The sequence below is a fragment of the Cheilinus undulatus genome, linkage group 6 (genome assembly GCF_018320785.1).
Source record: "Cheilinus undulatus linkage group 6, ASM1832078v1, whole genome shotgun sequence".
NCBI lineage: Eukaryota > Metazoa > Chordata > Actinopteri > Labriformes > Labridae > Cheilinus > Cheilinus undulatus.
The window spans coordinates 41216446-41239065 of record NC_054870.1 but is presented as its reverse complement, the minus strand read 5'-3'; the positions used below and the strand labels follow the sequence as shown (position 1 = coordinate 41239065).

The 22620-nt window shown below is 38.7% G+C and overlaps 1 protein-coding gene across 1 annotated transcript in view; it reads left to right on the top strand.

The window, feature by feature from the left end:
• Nucleotides 1-10606: 10606 nt before the first annotated feature.
• The window catches only part of thbs2a (thrombospondin 2a), a 33843-nt gene continuing 21829 nt past the window's right edge, over nucleotides 10607-22620 (top strand). The window contains exons 1-5 of the mRNA XM_041789625.1: nucleotides 10607-10922; nucleotides 11289-11360; nucleotides 11574-12127; nucleotides 14874-14958; nucleotides 19913-20112. Coding sequence (XP_041645559.1) covers nucleotides 11294-11360; nucleotides 11574-12127; nucleotides 14874-14958; nucleotides 19913-20112 — 906 coding nt within the window. The 5' untranslated portion in view covers nucleotides 10607-10922; nucleotides 11289-11293. The remainder of the gene's footprint in view (nucleotides 10923-11288; nucleotides 11361-11573; nucleotides 12128-14873; nucleotides 14959-19912; nucleotides 20113-22620) is intronic.

Genomic DNA, 22620 nt, shown 5'->3' with positions numbered 1-22620 from the left:
CAGGTATTTGACCTAATCAGTTTCAGGGATTTGAGTGTTCAAAAATGACATAGGAGAATCAGTAGAAAGCACATTTGGTGCATCTGTCATGAAATGTGGATCCACTAAAAAACTATCATTAATTTCCTTTTGAAGCCCTTCTGCACAAGTGACCTCCTCAAAGCTTAAGGGCAAACAACTATACAAAAATAGTCAAATACACACTGACTTCAGTTTGAACTATATTATATCAGAGATACATATCAGAGACACGTGTCAAGAGAGTGATATTATTTAAAGCAATGTTATATAGATAGAGATACTAGTGAAGGTTCTGCAAAGATATAATGAAGCTTAGCGGTTTCTTAATGGGGTGGCAGTAATGCTTCTAACTGTTTACTAACTGCTAGTAAACAACAAAACACAAGGCAGGCACAACAAAACACAAAGCTACATGCAGTACTAGCAAGAGGACAAGGACAAGGTGGAGCCACAAGACGCACAACTGCTATCACTTTCATCTTTACTTTCCTGCCTTTAAAAAGTCTCTAGATGGGATTGAATGCAGCAGTAGAGGAGTCAGCCTTTAATTGTGTATAAGATAAGCTCAAACACAAGGACAACGTCCCTTTCTATGTTTACATAAACCAGTCTGCAGTCCATTACTGGCTCACATCAGGGGAGATGAATAATCTCTACATAACCTGACATGCCAGAAAGACTGTTTACACTGCATGGATTGCATGGGTTTAGAGACTGTTGGTGGTAACACTTTGAAATAAGGTGCACCCAACTGGCATAATTAATCTGTAACAATAATGCAACTAGTTAACAAGGGAATGCATGAGCTACTATCAGCTGGGTAGTGCCAGATAGTTTCATATAGGGGTGTGCGGTAGACGGTATAAATGATGTAAATTTGGCCTACGGTAGAGATTTGGACTCTACTGACTGATCGCGATAACACTTGTTTATGACGTCATCATATCTGCCTCAGTGTGAGTTACCAGGCAAAACACACGTTTTTTCCTCTCAAACTCTGAAGGCTGTACCGCAACTAAGTCAGTGTGCAGTGGCAGCCTGCCTGGGGCTAACACAAGCTAAGTGCTGCTTTGAGCCCAGCGCTGCAGCTCTTCCTCTTAAAACGGCATAAACAGCAGTTTAAAAGTCTATTTTAACTTATGACTTTCTTTCCTAAGTCCACAGTGAGTCGAAGATCCAGGCTGTGATGTTAAATGAGGTCAGAAAAGCTGCAGTAAATTAGCCATATTCCCCGGTACGGCAGCCAAAGCTAAGCTAACTCAATGCTAAACACAGTACTTCCATCAAGCTCTTCAAAATAAAAGTCCGCAGCCATTATTTTCTGAAACGCTTTTATTGTGAACACCTTCGGTAGGAAACGTGTTCAAGTCATTAGCAGCTTAACACACCTCATCAGGTTAGAGATGAAATGCAAAACTTGGAGAGCAGTTAAACAGAAGTAAACCTAGACAGTACTGTACTTAGAGATAAATTGAGTATGCCATCAAAGGTTTGTTTTAAGGGGAAAAGGGGGTTAATAACACTTGAATTTGGATTCAAAAGCACTATCTCTTTTTAATTTTGTAATACCGTGATATAATACCATCTGTCTGAAACGTTGTCGGTTATTGAGAGGAATGGGGGAGTTGTTTTTCTTGTTATGTTGATGATGGACCACAAGGAGAAACTTAATAAAAGTCCTAATTTTTTGGGGGAAATATCCCTTTCCAAATTCCACACAAATTGAAACATTTCAAAGAAATTGCCTAAAATTTCAGTGAATTCTCTCAAACATATTTTTAAAGTATACCATAAGAATACCCCAAATTCCTTCAGATGTTCCACAAATGATTCAGTGAACTTACTCAAAAGGCCTAAACATTCAAATAATAAACTCCTTGAAATTCCATGTAAATTCCAGAACATTTTCAAGCAAGAAAAGCAACAACATTTCCCCTCAGATTTCTTATCAAACTCTCCAAACTTGCAAATACATTCCCAAAATTCTATGAAAATAACAAGTAATTTCCCCAAATCGATTCCCTGAAATGTAAATTAAAATTCTTGAAAATGTCAAAGGATAGACCCCCAACCCAAAAGAATTCCATTCAAATTCTAAAAAAGAGTGCTCAATTTCCCAAATGTCCATTAAAATTTTTAAAATGTAGAGAGCAAATCCCCCAAAATATTCCAATAAAATTCCACAAAAATACAAATACATGATCCAAATTTCCATCAAAATACCTGAAAATTTTGAGAATAAATTGCCACTCAAAAATGCTCTAATTCCCATGATAAATGCCAAAAAAAATCTAAGCAAATATCCCACAAAACTTTTAATTAAACACTGCAAAAAATACAAATATATCCCAAAGATTTCCATAAAAATACTTGAAAATTGCCAAACAAATTCCCTGAAGTTTCCATCAAAACATCATAGCAAATTCTCCCAACATTTTAAGCAAATTGCTTAAACTTCAACGTACTTCTGGACAATTGTCAAAATAATTCTGATGGCAGAAATTATAACTATGTTGTAGGAGAGCCAAAATGTAATGTCCTCATTCGACATGCAGGGACTTAGAATATTAATAACGTAATGTGGTGTAGTTAAGAAAACTGCAGCTGTACTCTAGCTATATCCAAGCTAAATGCGATACTGGCAGCAGCCAGTTATTTCAGACTGGAGCTTTGTAAGACAAATTTGCCTGATGACGGTAATGGAATCTGGCTAATCTTTCTGCTTTGGAAGGTTAGTTACTACTGCCAGATAAAAATGATAAATAATAGAAAGCTAGAAATATATATCCAGGACTTCTTGGTACCCTTTTTCCAGCTGAACCTAACCTGTTCTGAACTATGACCCCAAAACTGAAGTACAAACCAAACTGGGACCCCTATGAATCTTTACAACCATACTTCTTGAATACATTTTCTTTTTCTAAATGCACACCATGTACATAAATACTACTTAAATGAGAGGAAAAAACGTATATATAATTTCAAGGTCAAGGTAGTGCACTGGCATGTGGGCTATGAAGCCTACCTTGGATTTTTAGTTAAATAGTGTCAGCATTTTGAATTTGAATCTATTTGAATGTTATTTGCAGAAGAAGCAGGCTAGCAGTGTTAATATTTCAGTTCATATGTAGAGCAGTTATTAAGAAGGAAATGGGACAGCCCTTTTGGCTTTGGAGCAAAATATATTCTTCCAGCATCAATGCCATAACCACAAACGAACTAACACCACTTACTACTTCAGTGAGTGATGAGCACAGTGGATGCATAAGAAGGACAGAGACCTCCAAAGATTACACTGCCTCTGTCCCCATATTCCAGTACTTACTGTCAATATAATTGTCATGCAAATAGAGTGGTCATCTCATTTGGGAGATTACGCAAACATATTTTTTACAATGCCAGCCATTCTGGCCAAGTTTCTTTCATTGGCATTACTCAACATTTGGCATGATAAACGTAAAGAGCTGTATAAATTAAATCTTCGTTTAAATATAGTTTTACTTAACTTAATTTTTTCATCATTCCCCAAGCTATTGTATTTTGCATAAGATGTGAGATGTGCATGTTACATGTGTCACTCTCTCCAGGTCTCAGTACTTTAAATATATCAGCAGCCAGATTTCCTTTCTGGATTGTGCTCCTGAGTCACACTGAACCTTTTCTTTTTTCGTTTTTTTTTTTTTGTGCTAAAAACACATAAACCCTGGTGGTGAAGTCAGAGTTTGGAGAAGAGAACTGGAAACTAGAGCTGTTTATCAAACCAACTGACATTCATCACCTTTAGTTCATGACTCCTCTGGATCTCTGGTGTTTGTAGCATTAAAAGAGGAATTCAACATTTATGTGTGCTTATTCTGATGCACTGGACGAGCATTTGCTCATGGCGCGGTCCAGTGACATCCAAAGTTTTTCTTCTAAAAATCAAAACTAATGGAAACTGGAGCTGTGCAGATTAAGAGTTTCAAGTAAATCATGAGAGCAGAATGTTCTTTACTCTCTTTTAATGGCATGATTTAGTGTAAACAAGTCTAACAGATTTGTTCCGTTCCCTTTTTTATCTTTGCTCATTTGTGAAATTATTTGACTTGCATGGTCAAAACCACATTGCAATTTTACTACCATGGCTGGCCATTCCTCTAGGCATGGATCATTAATACTGATTTAAAAAATTACCCTTATCAATACTCTCTAACAATCCAAGTCTTTATAAATACCATTATCAACACTTTTCTATCATAGCCAAAACTTGTTAAATTAGCCATGGCTATAAGACAAAATAGTTTTGCAGCCACCAAAGTATATTTGCTGATGATTTTTACTTCTTCTTTTTAAAGTCTGTGCATACAGTATTCACCATCCATGACCAAGAGAGAGACACCCATCAGAATGTTCTTCCAGTAAATGCCCCATTTGTGGAGTGATTCTCGTGTTAAGAAAATAATCTTTTTATGCCATCATTGGAACAAATTTTGCAGCTGCTTGCTGCAAATATTATTCTTTACTCCTGCATTCCAAGAGAATAGTTGGCATATGCTACCTCACTGAAAATTAGCATTCACACATGCAGCTCAGCTATCATGATTACAGAATATAGGGCCGTACATTATTTTTTACAGAGGTTGATAGCCTTGTAGCACAACATAAAAACTCCTAGCACAATTCTTACATCTGTTAGATCTCTAAAACCACTTGATAACCTAACAATATGCTTAGGAAGTGAATATACTTCAAAAACAGCCTAAATTACACATTTACCTTCATGGCCATACTGGATCCGCCTCTAGTCGATGAGAATGACAGTGCAGCAGAGAGGGGAGACACTGACGACTCATCTCTACATAAAAACACACAAAACAAGAGCAAAGTGCACAAAGACGTCAAACTTTATAGGTGTGTTGGTGTTTGAAGATGATTAGAGTGATATTATTTGTAAAATAGACATTAAGATGGAGCAGATAGGGGAGCAACTAAGTGATATTCTTGTTTATTCTTACATCGCCATCATGTCAGCAGCTCTGCACACAGCTGCATGATGTGAGGGACTGGCATTCAACTCAAATTTAAATTTGCCACAAATAAAAAATGAAAAGAGTAAGCACAAGTCTCTGATCTTAAGTCCAAATCAAGTCTGAAGCCTATGAGAGGCTAAAATCTGCTTGCCTGGCATGCGCCTGCACACATATAGGCTACCCTCTCTCTCCCACACTCATCACACTGGTGCAACAACATGGAATAACCTTGGAGCACAGACCAATGTTCTTGTAGCATATGTGTCAAACAGTACATGTCGCACTGTAAAGCCCTTTCAAAAGGAGAGTGATGTTAGCCGAGCATCTTATTACAAAGTACTGCTGATGAATGCTGTCAATAGAGCAGAGACACAAAAATAACCTACAAAATTAAGTAAGAAGGAATGTCCCCCTGCCACCCCAGTCACCCAAGTATCATTTAACAGTGTAATCAAACTTGTTTTTTGGGGTTTTTTTTTTTATTGATGTGGCAATAGCCCATGATACTCAAGCATTCATGATTTTTTGGGTTTTGGAAAGGAAAAAAAAATAAGCAGAACCAGAATTGCCTGTCATTAGACATGCAGGCTGCTAAATTAAAGGTCTGCAACAAAGTTATTACAGTTAACTAAAACTAAATAACTAAAAGTAAAGTTCGAAAATCATTTTAGTTTAGCTTTAGAAACTAAATAAATACTAAGCTTTACCAAAAATAAAAGAACTAACAAAAACGGCATAGTGCACTTATAAAACTAACTAAACTAAAATAAAAAGAGAGACAAAATACCCTTAGTTTTAGTCTTTGACACAACTATATACTAACTGGCACCTACAGCCAAGCCTGGGGACTGTAAAATGGCCTGATTTGATTGGTTAAGACTTCACACAGTAGTAGTTTTATGTCTGGATCTCTATTCAAACATCATATTGAAATAAATAAAATGATTGGTGAAGAGTAGCCTGTTTGAAAATGTTTTTAGGAATGTATGATGGTTACCTAGCTCTGACATCTATCTGAAAAAAAAAAAAAACCTAAAACCAACAAAAAAAAATAAGCATTTTTTCAAAATAAAAACTAAACAAAACTAACAGACCAGCAGTAAAAAACTAATTTAATTGAAACTGAAATTGAATACAGAAAGTGAAAACGAAGTAAAAAAAAAAAACTAATGAAAAATCCAAAACTATTCTAACCTTGGTTTGCAGATTTTCAGCAAAAGTTATGAATAAGTTCGACTTGAAATCTACAAATTATTTTAAGGTTAATTCATGATCTGTGTATCCAGTTAGAGACAGCCTTTTACTGAAACAGCGACTAAGACTTACTTCCTCTATATCTGAAAATAACATTTGATAATTTATAATTTACATGGAACATATTCAAGCTGATTACAAACCCGTCTTGCAAAACTACAACTGGCAGTTTAATGAGTGCATGTCCGTGGAGCATTTCGGCTTTTTCCACCCCTGACAGTTTTAATCTGATGTTCTCTGGTCACTGCAGAATGCTTTTATCATCGCTGAGCTCTGTCATATTCTTGCATGTCTGACTCACCGTTCACTACTGTTTCTAATTTCTGTCAGGTTAGTGAATCCATGTTGTTGAAAGGAAATCGTCCCGTTCGGTAAGAAACTGTTTGTTCTTCACTCCCCTCTTTCTTTTTTTCCCCTCTAAATGGAATGCACATTTCCAATTGACGCAAACGAGTGCTGAGACGTATCCTGTTGGTACACGAAAGTCTACCCACATCCAGCCCTGTTATGATCCCTCAACAGGGATCCAAGAATGAGAAGTATCAGCGTTTCTTTCCTTGACACCACAGAGGGAAGCCTTGGCAAAAAGCTGACAGTCTCCAGACACAGGAGACTGCTGCCAGCAAAGTTAAAGCATCTGAAGTTTCTATTGTATTAGAAATAATTTTCCTGTTCTATTTTTGCTTCACGTTGTAGACATAGCTGGATTTCACCCATTGAGATGTTGACTACATAATTAAAATCTTTACATTTTGCTTCTTTAGAACGACTTCTTAATAAAATGCCTTTAATCAGCTGATTCAGCAGTGAACGGAGACTAAAGCAGTTAAAGCAACATTATGGAGAACTCCACCGTCATAAACTAGGGCTGTTAACATTAACGAATTAACGCTTGTGATTAATCTTTAAACCTTAATGCGTTAAAAAAAATAATAACACAGTTTAATCATATGACTAAGTTTGACCACAGCTTGCTCCCGTAGTCTTCCAGCGCAGATGTTTGCGTGCCTAGGGGTGAAGAGGTTTGAGGCAGGTCAGACACAGCCAGCAGTGATGAGTGAGGAGACAGACCCAGGTCTGCTTAATGGCAATTTTCTTTTTAAAAAGCTGGTGAATGTTAGTTAAAACCAAAGCTGTGGGTACATGCTGCAGTGATGAACTGTCTTTACGCTAAAGAACGACAAGTCTTAAGAACCACCTTCAGGCCAAGCACATCTTTGCTAATGTTAGCAAAGACACTAACAACAGCACTGGATCAAGCCATGGTCACACCGCTCTCTTCAGCTGCTTCAGGACAGTCTTCTTCTTCAGCTGCTCAGATAAATGCTGAAAAGAGCTCCAGAACTTTGAGCAAGTCCGGTTCATTAAAAACATTAACCCAGTGTAGAAATCCACAGTGGAATTAGCAAAACTGAAGTTAATTAGTGAACTTTATGAGCTGAGGACGAGAAAGATGATGCGTTTAGGTAATCTCAGTAAATGACACGACTGTATTCTATGTTATGATTTGTTCAAATGTCACATAAAAAGGGGAAAAGTTATCTATTGACAAGAAACTTCAATAAACACACTGTGAATATGTGTTTATATTTGAGGGATATGCGATAGATGTGACGGACACTTTTTAAATCAAGCAGTACTCAGATATAGTTTAAATATCTGCCCTTATTTTGTCTTTCCACCAAACTATAGAAAGTATCGATAGTGGTATTGATAAGGACTCAGATCAGCACTTTCAATGTGCTGTACATAGAATTAAAATAAAACACTTGACAATAACAATCTTTAAAACATATTGTTTGATTTGATGTACATATGAGATTATTTCTTTAGGGCAAAAGAATCTTGTGTTTACTCCATTAAAACGATAGCAAGACTGGTTAGCTGGCTTCATTTTAGCTGAAGAATGGTGTGTGAACTTGTTGCAGTGGGGACAATTATAGTTGATGAACTTTAAACTGTTATTTTTTTTGTATCTTTCTTTTTATTTATTCATCTGTTGGTTTCAGAAGGATGTTATTATTAATTTAGCATTTAATGCATCCATTTGGATTAAGTGCTGTCAGACATCTGTTGCATCGTTATTTCCATTTTGATCTTTTTGCATTTCACAGTAAATGACTTATGTTTTGTCTTCAATCTTGTAGTTTTGTTGCAGTGACATTGGTTTTCTTCACTTGTTTGCATTGATGTTGCAGTTGCAGATTTGCATTTGTTTTTACCTCCGCCGAGGAGGTTATGTAATCGGGTGGGTTTGTTTATTTGTTTTTTTGTTTGTTCGTTTGTTAGCAACATAACTCAAAAAGTCATGGACGTATTTTCATGAAATTTTCAGGAAATGTCAGAAATGGCATAAGAAAGGACTGATTAGATTTTGGGACTGATCTGGATCATCGTCTGGATCCAGGAATTTTTTGAAGGATACTGTACTATTGGGAGATAGGGCTAATGGCGGTGGTCTGCGCTGTTACCACATTACACCAGGAGATGGAGAACATGAGTAACTTTAATCCCAGCAGTATATTTTTGGTGTGTTTCTATTCAAAGTTTTGGAGTTTATAGAGTTTGAAAGATGCACGCCCGGTCGAGGAGATGAGTCATAGCATAAAAGAGAGAAAGCCAGCGAATTGTAGTGAGGATACTCACAAAGCTGGGAGGAATAGAGGAATATTCACCCTCTGCCATGACTTCCAGTTGTCCAGTGAGACCGTGGGTGCTTCCGCTATGACAGTCCACACGTGGCGAAGCCAATGCTTTGCCTCACTGTGTTTCCACCCCACTGGGGAGGGAGTAATCGGTGAATTAGATTTTGAGAGTGATCCGGATCACCGTCTGGATCCAGGAATGTTTTTAAAGAATTCTTCATTATTGGGAGATAGGGCTGATGGCGGAGGTCTGCGCTCTCTGAGTGCATGTCTAGTTTGTTAATGCAAAGCATTTCAGGTATGCATTTATGTTAAACCTCCTGGCCACCTTACATCATATTTAAATGGAGCACCGTGTTGGGAGAATAAGCTGTGATTGGCTGTGAGAGAGCTGGGGGACATGAAATCATCTGGCTATCAGCTGATTGCGGCTGGGCATATAACTTTTATGTCTCACATGAATAATCCTTTGCTTAGTTAAACTAAACTATACAAAACTGTCACAAACAACAATTGTGTACATTACAATCAACAAAACAAATCAGTGGATTTATGAAATCTGATGTGTGCCTCCAGGCTCTGCTTCATATAGGCCTACTTATAATCAGGTCCACATAAATGTCAGGAAACACAAAATGTGGCCTCATATCAGTGTCCACAGTCCAGGAAACAGTATGGATCTCTGTAGAGTCCAGATATCCCTAATTTAAGCGGGTATTCGTCTGGTTTCACCCATTTCTCATAGAGCAGACAGTTGCAGTCATGTGACAAAAGTGACGTCAGAGCAAAGCCTCTGTTGTGTGCATCGCACTATTATCTTTCAGCCTAGAATGCTAACTTACTGTGATAATGCAGCTCGGTTTAGTTCCCTGCTTTGTCGTGGTCCCCCTCACTGCCGTCTTCATTATCCTCCATGTTAGGTTGACAGTGTCTTTCAACAGGTTAGCAACTACGCTAAAAGTTTAAAGAAGCAGTCCTCAGCCGTTGACGTTTGGCCTGGTGAATACCTAACTGATTGTACAAGTCTTTGAATTTCATCATAAATGTTTGACAACTGAACTAAATTTTTCTCCTTAATTGAAAATGTGCAAATTAACCATTGGTTCTGTATTCTTAAACTAAGATAGGGAGTTAACCGACTTCTTACTTATTCAACAGCAAGTGTAACGTTATGGTCTCTTGGTCACTGTGACGTCATTGCGTAAATGAAAGCAAAGATGGATACTTTGCTAAAATTTATTTAAATTAGTTAGTTATTGTCTACTTGTCTTTATACGCCGTATTTTATGAGAAATTCTTTTGTCACAAAGTTGCCGGTTATTAAAAAAGTTTATTTGATATGTTTTGCGTTGTCCATGGCATTTACTTTCTTCTACTGCGGCGACTAAACTTGTTTTTTTTTCCTTTATCAATATAACTTCGTCCTAGCGAGTGAGACAGCCCACTTCATCTCCATCCTCTCCCTCAGTGAAAGTGAATGAGCTCCTCTCACTACACTCAGAGAGGAAGGTGGGTTTGTTTGACAGGGCGGGGATGGTGGTGGGCATCACGGTGCGAGACACAGACGGCAGAGGAGGGGTCACGAATCCCCCCCATACCAGCCTCCGAGCACGGATAAGAAAATTACGCCATCGGAAGATAATTATGTAACCCTGTCTCTTCACAACCGGCCTCAAACTGTTCAAACCCCGAGGATCTTGATTGACAGGCTCTCCGCGAGCCTCTGTATAAGAGGAGGGAGCAGAGAGCTGCTGCAGCCACTGTTGTGCCTCCAGTCCTCCAGACTGTGGATGTAGTGAACCAGAGTGGACTTTACGGTTTTTACGCACGAGTTTTACAGGAGATACAATCTTTCATCCATTTAACCATCGGCTCAGATCAAACAATCAAACAAGTTGCCTTTCTTCCACGATTTGTACTTTTTTTAATTCATCTTTCTGCTGGATACCTAACTGAATTAAGGACATTAAAGCTGCAAAGCTACATTCGCCAGGTAAGCGTGAACAACGTGGGGAGATAGTACAGCTAAAGTTAATTCTGTCCATTTCATGTTAAATGCAATCTCTAAAATATAAAGTTGTAAGCAGTTTGCAGTGTTGCTCCTTTACAAGCAGAATGCTCTAAATGGAATGCCATAAACCTATAAAGGTACCTGTTTTGCCTGGAAAAAAATATCCATAAATACACAATAATGGTATGGTTAAGTTTGTTGGCTATACTTTTTCTGTTTTCTTCAGCTTGAGCAACATTATGGGACAGGAAAACTGCAGATACAACATTTGATAAAGACCTTGAATTGGCAAAAAAAGATAAAATGGGCATAATAACTAATAAAAATTATCTCTATCTCTTTTTTAAGGAGATATGATACTCAGGAGAAGTCTCTTCTTGCTGCTTTTATCATTTAATTTCCTTCTGGCATTAACTCAAGGTAAGCAGAAACTTGTATTTGATTGATATGATGTATAATAATCAAAAGATTTATAAAGACTTTTTAATATTATGATAACTTGCTGCGATGATATACCTATAATATGTTTTTGCTTGTGTTCCTATGTCTCAAAAAATATGATTCTGTCCTTAAAGTGTTGTTTACAGACTCTTTCTTGTTCTCTATTTGCATCCTCTCCTGTCTGATTCATAGATGGCGAGCAGGAGGATGAGACATCATTTGACTTGTTTGAAATCAGCCGCATCACACGCAAGACTCTGGGGGCCAAACAGTTTAGGGGTCAAAATTCAGATGCTCCTGCTTACCGCTTCATCCGTTTCGACCACCTGCCACCAGTGAGCCCCCCTATACTAAAACAAATCCTACGACAGATCCAAAACAATGAGGGCTTTGTGTTTGTGGCCAGCATTCGCCAGGACCGCGCCTCACGGGGGACTCTTCTTGGTCTTGAGGGCCCCGATGGCCAGCGGCAATTTGAGATCATCTCCAATGGACGGGCCAACACTCTGGACCTGGTTTACTGGGAGGACGGCTCTCAGAACCTGTTTTCATTCGAGGATGTTGACCTGTCTGACTCGCAGTGGAAGAATATCACTCTTCATGTTAGCGGGGAGAATGCAAACCTGTACATCGGCTGCACCCTCATAGACAGCTTCATCCTGGACACTCCTTTCTACGAGCACCTGCAGCCTGAGGGCAGCCGCATGTATGTGGCGAAGGGATCCAGCCGGGAAAGCCACTTCAGGGTAAGACAGACAGAATGGCTTTTTAGTGTCTAGACGAGGAAAAAACACTAGCACACTCCCTCTTGAAGTGTGGCAGAGCGGCTACGTGTTGCCCCTGTTATTGTGTGTGGAGAGGAGTCCAAATTTAGACTTTAATTGCCCCTTGTGTGTTAAAAAGCGTGTCAGAAGTTCAAGAGTGAATTTCAAGCTCCTGTGTGGAAGTGTTTGCCTGTTTTCTATTCATTTTGGAAAAGGAGAGAGTGAGAAGAAATGATTGGCAAGTTTATTTGTACACACATACACAACAACTCGCGGAGTTAAAAAAAAAAAATAGAGCATTTATAACTTTAAGAGCATCGAGAGACAGGAAAATACTTTTGAATAAATGCACTGAAATATATGATAAAAAGAAATGTCATTAAGCAAAAATAAGAACTAAAAAAAAATGTCCTGAAATTGGGCATCTGCTCTGTGCACCTGAAAGTTCATTTATGCTTAGGTACAAAATACAAGAGCTTCATATCCTTCAGCTCTTACTCTGCGTTCATTTCATCTGTATTTTTAAATGTTCACTGGAAGTTTACAAATGCAGCAGAAAAAAAGAAAAGATCTGCACTGTTAAGCCCCCGCTGGGTAACTTTATTTTGCACAAGGCAACATTAAGATCCCCAAGATCCTTCTCAGTTCATGCAGATCTAAGTATTGTCTTGTTTTAAACATGTGCGAACCTTTTCCCTTTTTCATTAGTTGATGATTCTCTACCTCTGCACCCTTATGCATTCTGCTTGGATATGCACATGGCTACAGAGACAAAAGTTGCAATACCACAGGGAATCAAGGCGCAGTGTGAATCTAGGTCTAAAGGGGTAGCGTGACTTGATTCAGGTTTTTAAAGTGTGTCTCTCCTCCAAAAGTCTCCTTCAGTTCAGATCTTGGAGATTAAATGAACTGAATAAGCTTTTCAGAGGAGAGGAGAAATGTCTTTAAGAACCTCAATCAAGTCCAGCTGCCTCCTTGGGACCTAGATTTATGTCTGTGGTTCCTTACCTTTTTTCCTTGGAGCCCCACCTACTTACAAGTTGCCCCCCCCCCCATTTCATCTGACACTCCAGATTGACTGTTTCATGTCTGACTGTTTCACATTTATCTGGGTTGACCTCCCATACAAAGCATTTGGGATTTTTAAAAAAAATTCTCTGAAGGTAATTATACATCCCCCATCTGTCTGTCACATTCATTGCGAGGCAATCAGAGTGACAAGGCACAATGAGGTTATAGACATGCACAGGTAAAACTGGAAGATAACTGGAGTTCAACAGTGTTATGAACAGTGGAGCTTGTTGGTGGATAAAACTCCACCGGAGAAGTCCAGAGAAGTGCAAAAACATCTTCGGTGCCAAGAAAAATCTTTCAGTGTAGCTTGTTTTAATGCCAAAATGCAGTCCAGTTCTAATAAAATTGCTGCTGTACCATAGCTACATCCAAGCTAATCACTACACTGGCAGCAGTCATTGCTGTCGGCTTCCAGTACAACTAAACTTCATCTGTAGATATCGCTTCATTCTCCTAAAATCAGGCTACTTGGTTAGGTCTCTTTTCAGACCTGGCTCAATTGTGTCAGATTGGAGCTTTGTTAGATGGGTTTTCCTGATGACAGACATGGAATCTGGCCAATCTATCTGCTTTGCAAGGTTACCCATATTACCCACAAGGCAACAATGTTATACACTGCTGTTATAAATCAACATCAATTTTCATTGTTTCATTGATAAAAACCTAATAGAATAGCTCCCACACATGTTCTTACAAGTGTTTTGTCATGGTTTTGGTTAATATGTGCAAATCTAATTTTGACAACCTCAGAACAGACAAAACCTTGCAGATCTTTAGTGCCTCCCTTTGGAGGTCCTGGACCCCAGCTTAAATGTTGACCAATGATTTAGATAAATATGGCCTGGATGAATGAGAACCTACAGAGACTTCATGGGGGCAGTGTTGAGCCAACACATCACGCCGGTCCAGAAAAACACAAGGAAGAACACTTTGAAAAATGGCGGAATTTTTTGTTAAAGAATAAATGAGTCAGTTAAAAACTACAAACATTTATAAGGTGTTAACTTGCCCAGGCTCACGGATGCAACTAAGAGAAAAGTTAGGCTGGGATTAGCGGGCTTCAGTTGTACTAGAAGCTGATAGCAAAGGCTACCACTGCTGTAGCGTTTAGCTCAGATGTAGCTACAGTACAGCAGCAGTTTTATCAGAACTGGACCACATTTCTTCATTGAATAAAGAGCAAAGAGTGCTGAAAGCTTACATGATGGAAAATATGTAACCGCTATTCTCTTGACCTGCTTCAGCATAGGTTCCCAATAGTTGCAGGAAGGGTTTAGTTTAGTGCTTGAATGCCCTCCAGTGGGTAATTATTTTAATGTCCACCCCAACATTTAGGATAAGTCAGAGCATGTAGTTAAGGATAATAAAATACTTGAAATGTACAGATCTACATTAGTACTTAAAGGGAGCAGAATGAGTAAACGTGTTCTGAAGTTATAGTCCTACTTTCCAATGGACAGATTTACTTGCTTGTCTTGCCTTATTGAAACAGATTCCATTTGAACCCCAGGATGTCTTGTCAGAGATTTATGCTCACAGTTTGCTCCATCTGTGTCTGGCACTTGTAGTTTGAAATAGATGTGTTCAAAGTAGCCAGAATAAGACAAAATGTCAGTAAACTCTGTGATTGAGTTACATCTTTCTGTTCAAACAGGGCCTTCTGCAGAATGTGCGTTTCATCTTTGACACCACCATCGAAGACGTCCTCTTGAGCAAAGACTGCCAAGTTGCAAAACCGGGTAAGAGTGAATTTATTTGTGGTTATTTTAAAACTTCATTCATCCTTAAGTGTCTGTCAAACTCAGTTGTGGGAACCATTTCTAACCGTGTGATATTCATGAGCCAAATGATGAGTCAAAATAATTATATTAGCAAACACTTTCAAGCTTCAATACCTCACAGATGTGATCAGGAAACTCCTTCTCATGCAATCTTCCCAAGCATGGTATCTGTATTTTGTTAAGTCTTACCCACAGCAACTTTCCAGACCAAACTGTTTAGTGTTCTCCGTTAACTCCATCCTTGTGAATTTAACTCTTTTGGTTCTTAAATGGGTCAAAAAAGTGTGAAGATTTGATATGTGGCAAGATCTCCCACCATGACTTCATGCTTACAGAAACAGCCATGTCGATGCAGTGGCTCAGGGTCAAGCTGTATGCATGGTGAACAAAGGAGATACAGATGCTTACATTTATTTCTATTGGCAGTGGACTCTGGTTAATGCCCTGGGAAAGAAAACAGAAAGGAGAAAGTGGATGCTATGCTGCAGAGTGGGGAGCTTCCTCTTCCAGCTGCGCACACAAACTCACACACACACTATGAAGTCATGTGTTGGCTGATTGGGTTACTTTTCTCAGCTGAAGCTTTGCGCACATGAACAATAATACCTCGTGATCCTTAGCAAGGCTCACACGAGGAGCCGCTGCTGCTAAGAAGAAACAGATATCTGGGTGAATGTGTAGATAATCATCCTGTACAACAAAGCTGAAGGGTCATCGGATTTGGCAGCAGTGTCTTTGGACCAATGTGACAAAATATATCCATATGTGGTTTGAATATTGGGCTTTGATAGATATGCTGTTGCATTTCTGTTTCCAAAAGCAGTGAATTCCAGCTGAATGAGTTTATGTGTTAAACAAATGTCACCAAGGCCTGGAAGTTTTCAGTATGCTGGCAAGTAGCAGTCAAAGCTCTGTTCTGGTAGCAGTCTGAAAGCTAAAAGGGTAATATTAACAATGAGGAACAAAAAACAGGCATAGTTACTGTTTAACAAATCATGAACTAAGTGCTAATTAACCTATAGTTAACATATAGATAGTGAGTAAACCCTAGTTTAACTTTTTGTGGTGTTTAATCTTACTTTATAGACAATGACTGATAACGTACTCTAAATTTAGTTTAGTTATATGCGGTGAAAGGTAGTGCTACCTTTTAAAGTAACTTTGTATGTTACTGCGTTGCCTACTTAGAAAAGACACAAATTAGAGCACTTTTGGGTTACCCAAAAATAAAAACCTTTAATGAGGCCTCCTACTTCCTCATGGCAGTTAAAAAGCAGCAGATAACCCACTGTATTACTATATTTCTGCTGCATGCATCATTAAAACCAACGGCATAGGAGCTTTTGAACGTACTTTTCGCCATGATAATCTTATCTCTCTGTCTGAACTTTTAGCATAATGGGGTTAATTCATCATGGTAATGCTGTCCTCTCTGCCATCTCACTTGCTTAATTTGACACATTGCATGTTTACCTTTAAGTGGTATGCAGCTTCATGCAAATGCACCATGCCAACAGGTAGGAGGGAAACAGAAACAGTGCAGAAACTTCCGGGATCTCTTTTTTTCTTCTGACCAAAGAAACAGGAAAATTGGGCAGTTTTTAGTAATGGATTTATTTTATTTAAAAAAAAGTATCTAATAACATATGACTTGGACTAAAAAACTGACATGTTATTACAACAAACACTTTACCCCCAACACTGGTTAAAGGGAACAAACAGTCTCAGAAACTAAACTTCAAGTTAACCTTAAGTCAAGAGGTAGCAGTAGTAAACAGGTGCCTGCAGAAGTGGGTGTACTCCAGTGTTAATTTCATCAACTAAAACTATGACTAAAAATGTTCGTCGACAGCCTTTTTATCCATGGCAAAAACTAGACTAAAACTAACAAAAATAGATCTGTGATGACTAAAACTTACTAAAACTAAGTTTAGTTTTTGTCAAAATGACTAAAACTAGACTAAAATGTAATGTAGTTTTTGTCAGACATTTAAAATCTGTGATATTTCTCCACTGTGGGTAAATCTGTCAAAAAACAATGCAGCTGTATCTATTCTGCCTCTCAGCTGTTGAAGGCAGGGAGCCCAGGTTTGACAGAGTGCAGAGAACACACTACCATGATTTGGTACCAGATTAAGGCAAGAAAATAAACACTTGGACTAAAAGTAAAGACTAAAATGTAAGGACTTTTAATGGACTAAAACTAGACTAAAATGTTTGAGTTTTCATCGACTAAAACTAGATTAAAACTGAAAAGGGTAGAAATGACTAAAATGGGACTAAAACTAAAATGCATTTCATTTAACTACTAAAACTAAATCTTAAAATAGCTGCCAAAATTAACATTGGTATACTCTTTATTTCAGCCCCACTTCTTGTAGCAATCCATCCCTCGAAGCATAACAAGCATATATATTCACTGCTTTTAACACCCCTAAAACAACTTCTGCTTCTTAACATCAGATATTAAGGATTGATAAAATCATGGTGAGGGAAAGAAGCTGATAGCTGAAGTACCTCTGCCAGATGCGTTCAGGTTGTTAGATATCACAGACAACTAAAATATACAGTGCACTGCCTCTGATTGGCTTACACTGATATTCTTACCAAACCAAGCAATGAAGACAATAACAAGTCGAGCCAATTAAAAGCAGAGTAAGGCAGGTCATGCCTTCACCATCCCAGAAACAAAAGTGCAGCACACTACTGAATGGTGTTCGTCAAAAGGATTGAGAGGTGGGTATACTCTTACCTTGCAAAGCAAAACAGATGGATTGGCCAGATTTCATGTCCGTCATCAGGCAAATCCATTTTGCAAAGCTCTGATTTGAGATGGTTGTGCCAGGTCTCAAAACAGATCTAGCCAATCAGTTTTATTTGTGGAGAACGAGGGGGTAGCCACGGGCGTGCTACCTTTTTTGGAAGCCTGGCAATGGCTCCCACTGGTGAAGCGTTTAGTTCAGTTGTAGCAATAATTTAGCAGCAGTTTTATCAGAAATGGACAATATTTCTGTATTAAAGAGAAGAGGACAGAAAAGAAAGAAAAGAAAAAAGTTTTTTGCCCTTGCTCTTGAGTTTGTGATGGTTGCAGGAGGGGTTTTGTTGTACTGGAAGCTGGTATATGTAATTGCTGCCGCCGGTGTAGTGCTTAGCTTGAATGCAACCATTGCATAGCGGCAGTTTTATCAGAACAGGACCATATTTCTTTATTGAAACAAGAGCAAAGAGCCACACTGAAGCATCCCTTGGCAGAGACGATGTTTGCCTCAGCATGAGTTTTATCCACCAACAAGTTTCACTGTTCATAAACTACAACAGCAGCTGTCTGTTGAGCTCAGGTTACTACGGGAGCTGCACATGTCAACTACCTCATTTTGTTTTATCCCTCTGATTGGCCCATAATGAATGTGGCAGACATTCTTTCAATCACCTTCCAAGAATGTTTTGAAAAGTCCTGCCCTTCTCAAATGCTTTGTATGGGAGTTTTCTCAAACAAATGTAAAATATATCCCATGCAATGGATATGTGAAACTATCTGGCATTACCAAGCTGATAGTAGCTCATGCATTCCCTTGTTAACTACTGCATTATTGTTACAGATTAACTGTGCCAGTCTGGTGCACCTTATTTCAAAGTGTTACCACCAACAGTCTCTAAACCCATGCTCATTAAAGCTGCCCATAATGGGATATTAATGAGCAGCATGACCCAGGTTTTTTGCCCCTTCTTAATTCTCCCCTTTTTGCTTTGAGAGAACAGTGGATGCCTATCAAAGAGCAAAGAATGTGTAAATGCTTTCACAGACAAGCTAGCATGGGTTCACATGCACACACAGCATGAAAGCCTCCTGAGATTTGAATGAATCCAGCAGACTGAGAAGGAAAGAAAACACAGAGCTGGCTACAGAGGGACAACATTGGACAATTTGGACGACTTCATGATTTAGAGTCCCCGGCCTGCTGTTAATCTTCACCAATTTACACAGCAAGATCCAAACCAGTTGCAGAAATGCGCTTTGCGCTGGCTGACTGACAGTCATCCCGTGGAGCTTTGATATGGGTCTTGTGTTTTTTGCATTAAACATTCACAAAGCTCATCATGATATAACTGAAGGTCAAGGGTTTGATGTTAAAAAGGAAATAAATTGAGGCTTAAACAGAGGGAATTTGAAAGAAAGATACAATTTCAGAGAAGATAATGCTAAAAAAATGCCCTTTTGTGCCCTGTGATTTGAAGTTTGGCTTGTCTGTGTTGTACTAAGATCACAGCTGACACACACATTGCTTTAGACTGGCCTCCTGCTCCAGATTTCTGCAAGATGGCTAAAGATTTAGTTGCATTATCCCAGTAGTTTGTTATTCATATCTGAAAAGTTTCAGTCCAGCTGATGATAAATGCTGCAACTTGAGGATTTTGGAGTTTTCTTAGCTGACATCTAGCAGACGACATTGTCATTAGTGCCTATGCTACAAGGAAAAGACCATTAGCTGCTTGAAACTCCATCTGTGTGTGGTCACTCCAGTCCGTTAACTTCATGCTGGAAGTGTCCATTTGCCTTAAACATGGTAGATTTACAATAGCTGGGTGCTCATGGCACTAGGAACACCCAGGTTTCTGCTTTTTCAGGTTTTCATCCCCTCCTGTCGTCTTCTCACAGCTGAACTGGTGGGAAGATTTACCGTCACCATTTCAAACACAAATACATCTTTCAAACCAAACAACGCTGCCTGAACATCTGTTTTTGAGAACACAATAAACATTGTAATCACCACATTGTTGTGATCCCTTGGCCCCTTCAGGAAAACAGGAAATCACTCGGTTCCCTTGTTTTTCAATCATCATATCTCTCAAATATGTTTTCCATCACCGCTCTGTGTAGCTCGTTCTCTAATGTCTCCTTTTCTGCCTTCAGATGAGGTGAATGTTGTAAGTGAGAGCACAGAAATCGTGGATGTGAGCCCTTCCATCACGACAAACATCATCGGTCAGAAGACAGATGACTTGGGTGCAGATATGTGCGAGCGCTCCTGTGAGGAGCTCAGCACCATGTTCCAGGAGCTTAACGGCCTTCGTGTTGTCGTCAGTAACCTTATTGATGGCTTACAGAAAGTGGTAAGTAGTAGAAGCATCAGCGACATGCTATTAATGGACACTATCTTGACTTGTGTTTGTTTTAGATGAGCTTCTGCCTAATTTTCTTCACTTTAAAGGCCAGTTTCTGTGACGAATGTGAAAACAGTCTTTGTTTAAAGGAAGAATATCAACATCTTAGAGAAACTGAACATTTAAGGAAAACAAATGATACAATCCTAAGGCCACTGCCAGGGGCTAAGAGGTTTAAATTAGGTTACTAGGTAACCTACATCGCTTTGAAAGCAAATATTTAGTAGCCGCCGGACTGTTTATAGAGTGGCCCGTGATGGCTGAGCCCATTTAACTCCAGCTATCTGTGGCAGCGTGAGTCAGACAGCTTTTATGACATGTTACATGTGGATATAGGAAGTGTTCCCCTGGCAGCAGCAGGGTCCAGTCTAATGTCTGGCTGTGTTTAAACAGCCCATGTGTTTCCTCTGGGAGCCTCCCAGCAATAAGAGAGTCTGGGCATGAACCTTGGGAGGAAAAAAAAAAGAGCGGCTGGGATGAGAAGGGTCCCTGAGGCTCTTCCAGATCGAGTGGTGTCTCAGATTCTTGTGCTGCTCACTGCTGCCTCTCTTTTTCAAACAGGAGGACGGACGCACACACAAACTCAGAAATACACACTAGCTGTTGGCAGCAGTTTATCGGCTGACAGTTGCTAAGTGTCCCAGGGCCCAGCCAGAGATCCAGTGGTCTCCAATTGGGCTGAAGGTTACGATGTGCAAAAATGAGTAACACTTTGATGGGCTTTATTTCTAGAAACAAAAGAGACATTTCATTTTTGCATTTTGCAGTAATGAGACACAGTATTTAGACTAACGTTTTATGATTATTCTCATTAATAATATAGAACGGCTTTCTGTTTGGAGGCACTTTTTTCATGAAAGTTCATTTAAGTTTTCTTGGCCTCTCTTCTCTTATTTAGAAATCAGTTTTAGGACTACACATGCAAGGAGCAGTGGTTTGTTGAATGGATAACAGCCTCAATATTAGGAGTGGGAGAAAAAATCAATACAGCATAGTATCGTGATATTTTGTCTGGTGATATATCGTCTCATCCATCATGTATTGATTTTTTCAAATTAATTGCTAATATGAACGCAAGTCTATGATAATGGTAAAATAAAATCAATAGTTTGGACAGTTGTTTGTCCAGTGAGGATTGCAGAGGTGGTGGTCATATAGCAGGAGAAAGTTAGTACAACAAACATGGCAGCACCAGGGGAAGGACATAAGAAATGCAAGCAGGGCACGAATGAGATGGCCATGACACGTGAGGTTTGCAAGGAGTGCTAACATGAAAATAAAATACTGCGAAATAAGACAAACATGAGGGCAAGACTAATGCTAAATCAGATAAACAGCTAAAAACAATGGTAGAAATTGCAATATATCACAATATATGGTATCGCAATACTCTGTGTATTGCAAAATGTTTAAAATCGCAATAATATCGAATTGTGACCCAAGTATCATGATAATATAATATTGTGGAGCCACTAGTGATTCCCATCCCTACTTGATATTTGACCTTAAAATAAAATATAAATACTAGAGATGCACGGTTTGTGAAAATTTGGGCCAATACTGTTTTTTTTTTTTTTTATTGCTTCCTTTAGTGTCAGACTTCCACTTAACCAACATTTTCTCTGGTGTTTGATAGGGATTCACAGTATTATCGGCCTGATACTGGTATCAGCAGATTTTAAAACTTCTACTGATATTTACAACAAATATTCTGGCTGTGAACATCAACATATATCCACTGTAAAGTTTGGTCATATACACTGATAAGTTCTTGGAGTTTAAGGCTGGACCAACAGACCAATGTCAGTTGAGGTCTTTTTCTTTATTAATCCTCATTCCTCCTCATTCCTTACATTTTAACACTCTGAACCCTAAGCTGTTTTTTAAGTGTTTTGTCTCACCTGTCTCACTTATTGTTTTAAAAACAGTGTGTGCGCACAGTCAAGCTATAAACATCCTTTTTTTTCTGGACAACCCGGGCTGTAAGAATATGTGTGCTGCAGTAATGTCACTTGATTTTTTTTTTAATGGTACAGAAAGACAAAAGAAAAAAACTAAACAGAAATTAAAACTTGAAGATTTTTTTTGTGTGACTAAGACTAAGACTTTTTTGCACAAACTTGTTCTACCATCTCTTGAGGACCAGAAAGTGAAAAAATAATCATTCTGTAACAAAAAGTCTTCAAAATACTCACATATTTACCAAAAAGTCCTTGTATTTTTTAAGTATTGGCTCGATATGTAGCATTCCTCAAAGCAGTTCCTGTCTGCAGTGACACAGAGGGCCCCATCACATCCACTATGGATGAAAAAAACAAACTTAGTGTGCAAAGGCCATCATGTTGTGAGGCGCATGTATGAACAAGAAACTCAGAATGATTTCCTTGCCTGTGTTGAAATTTTCAAGACATTTTAAGTAGTGCATGTGTGAAAATGTCTTTAGTTCCAAGTTTAGAT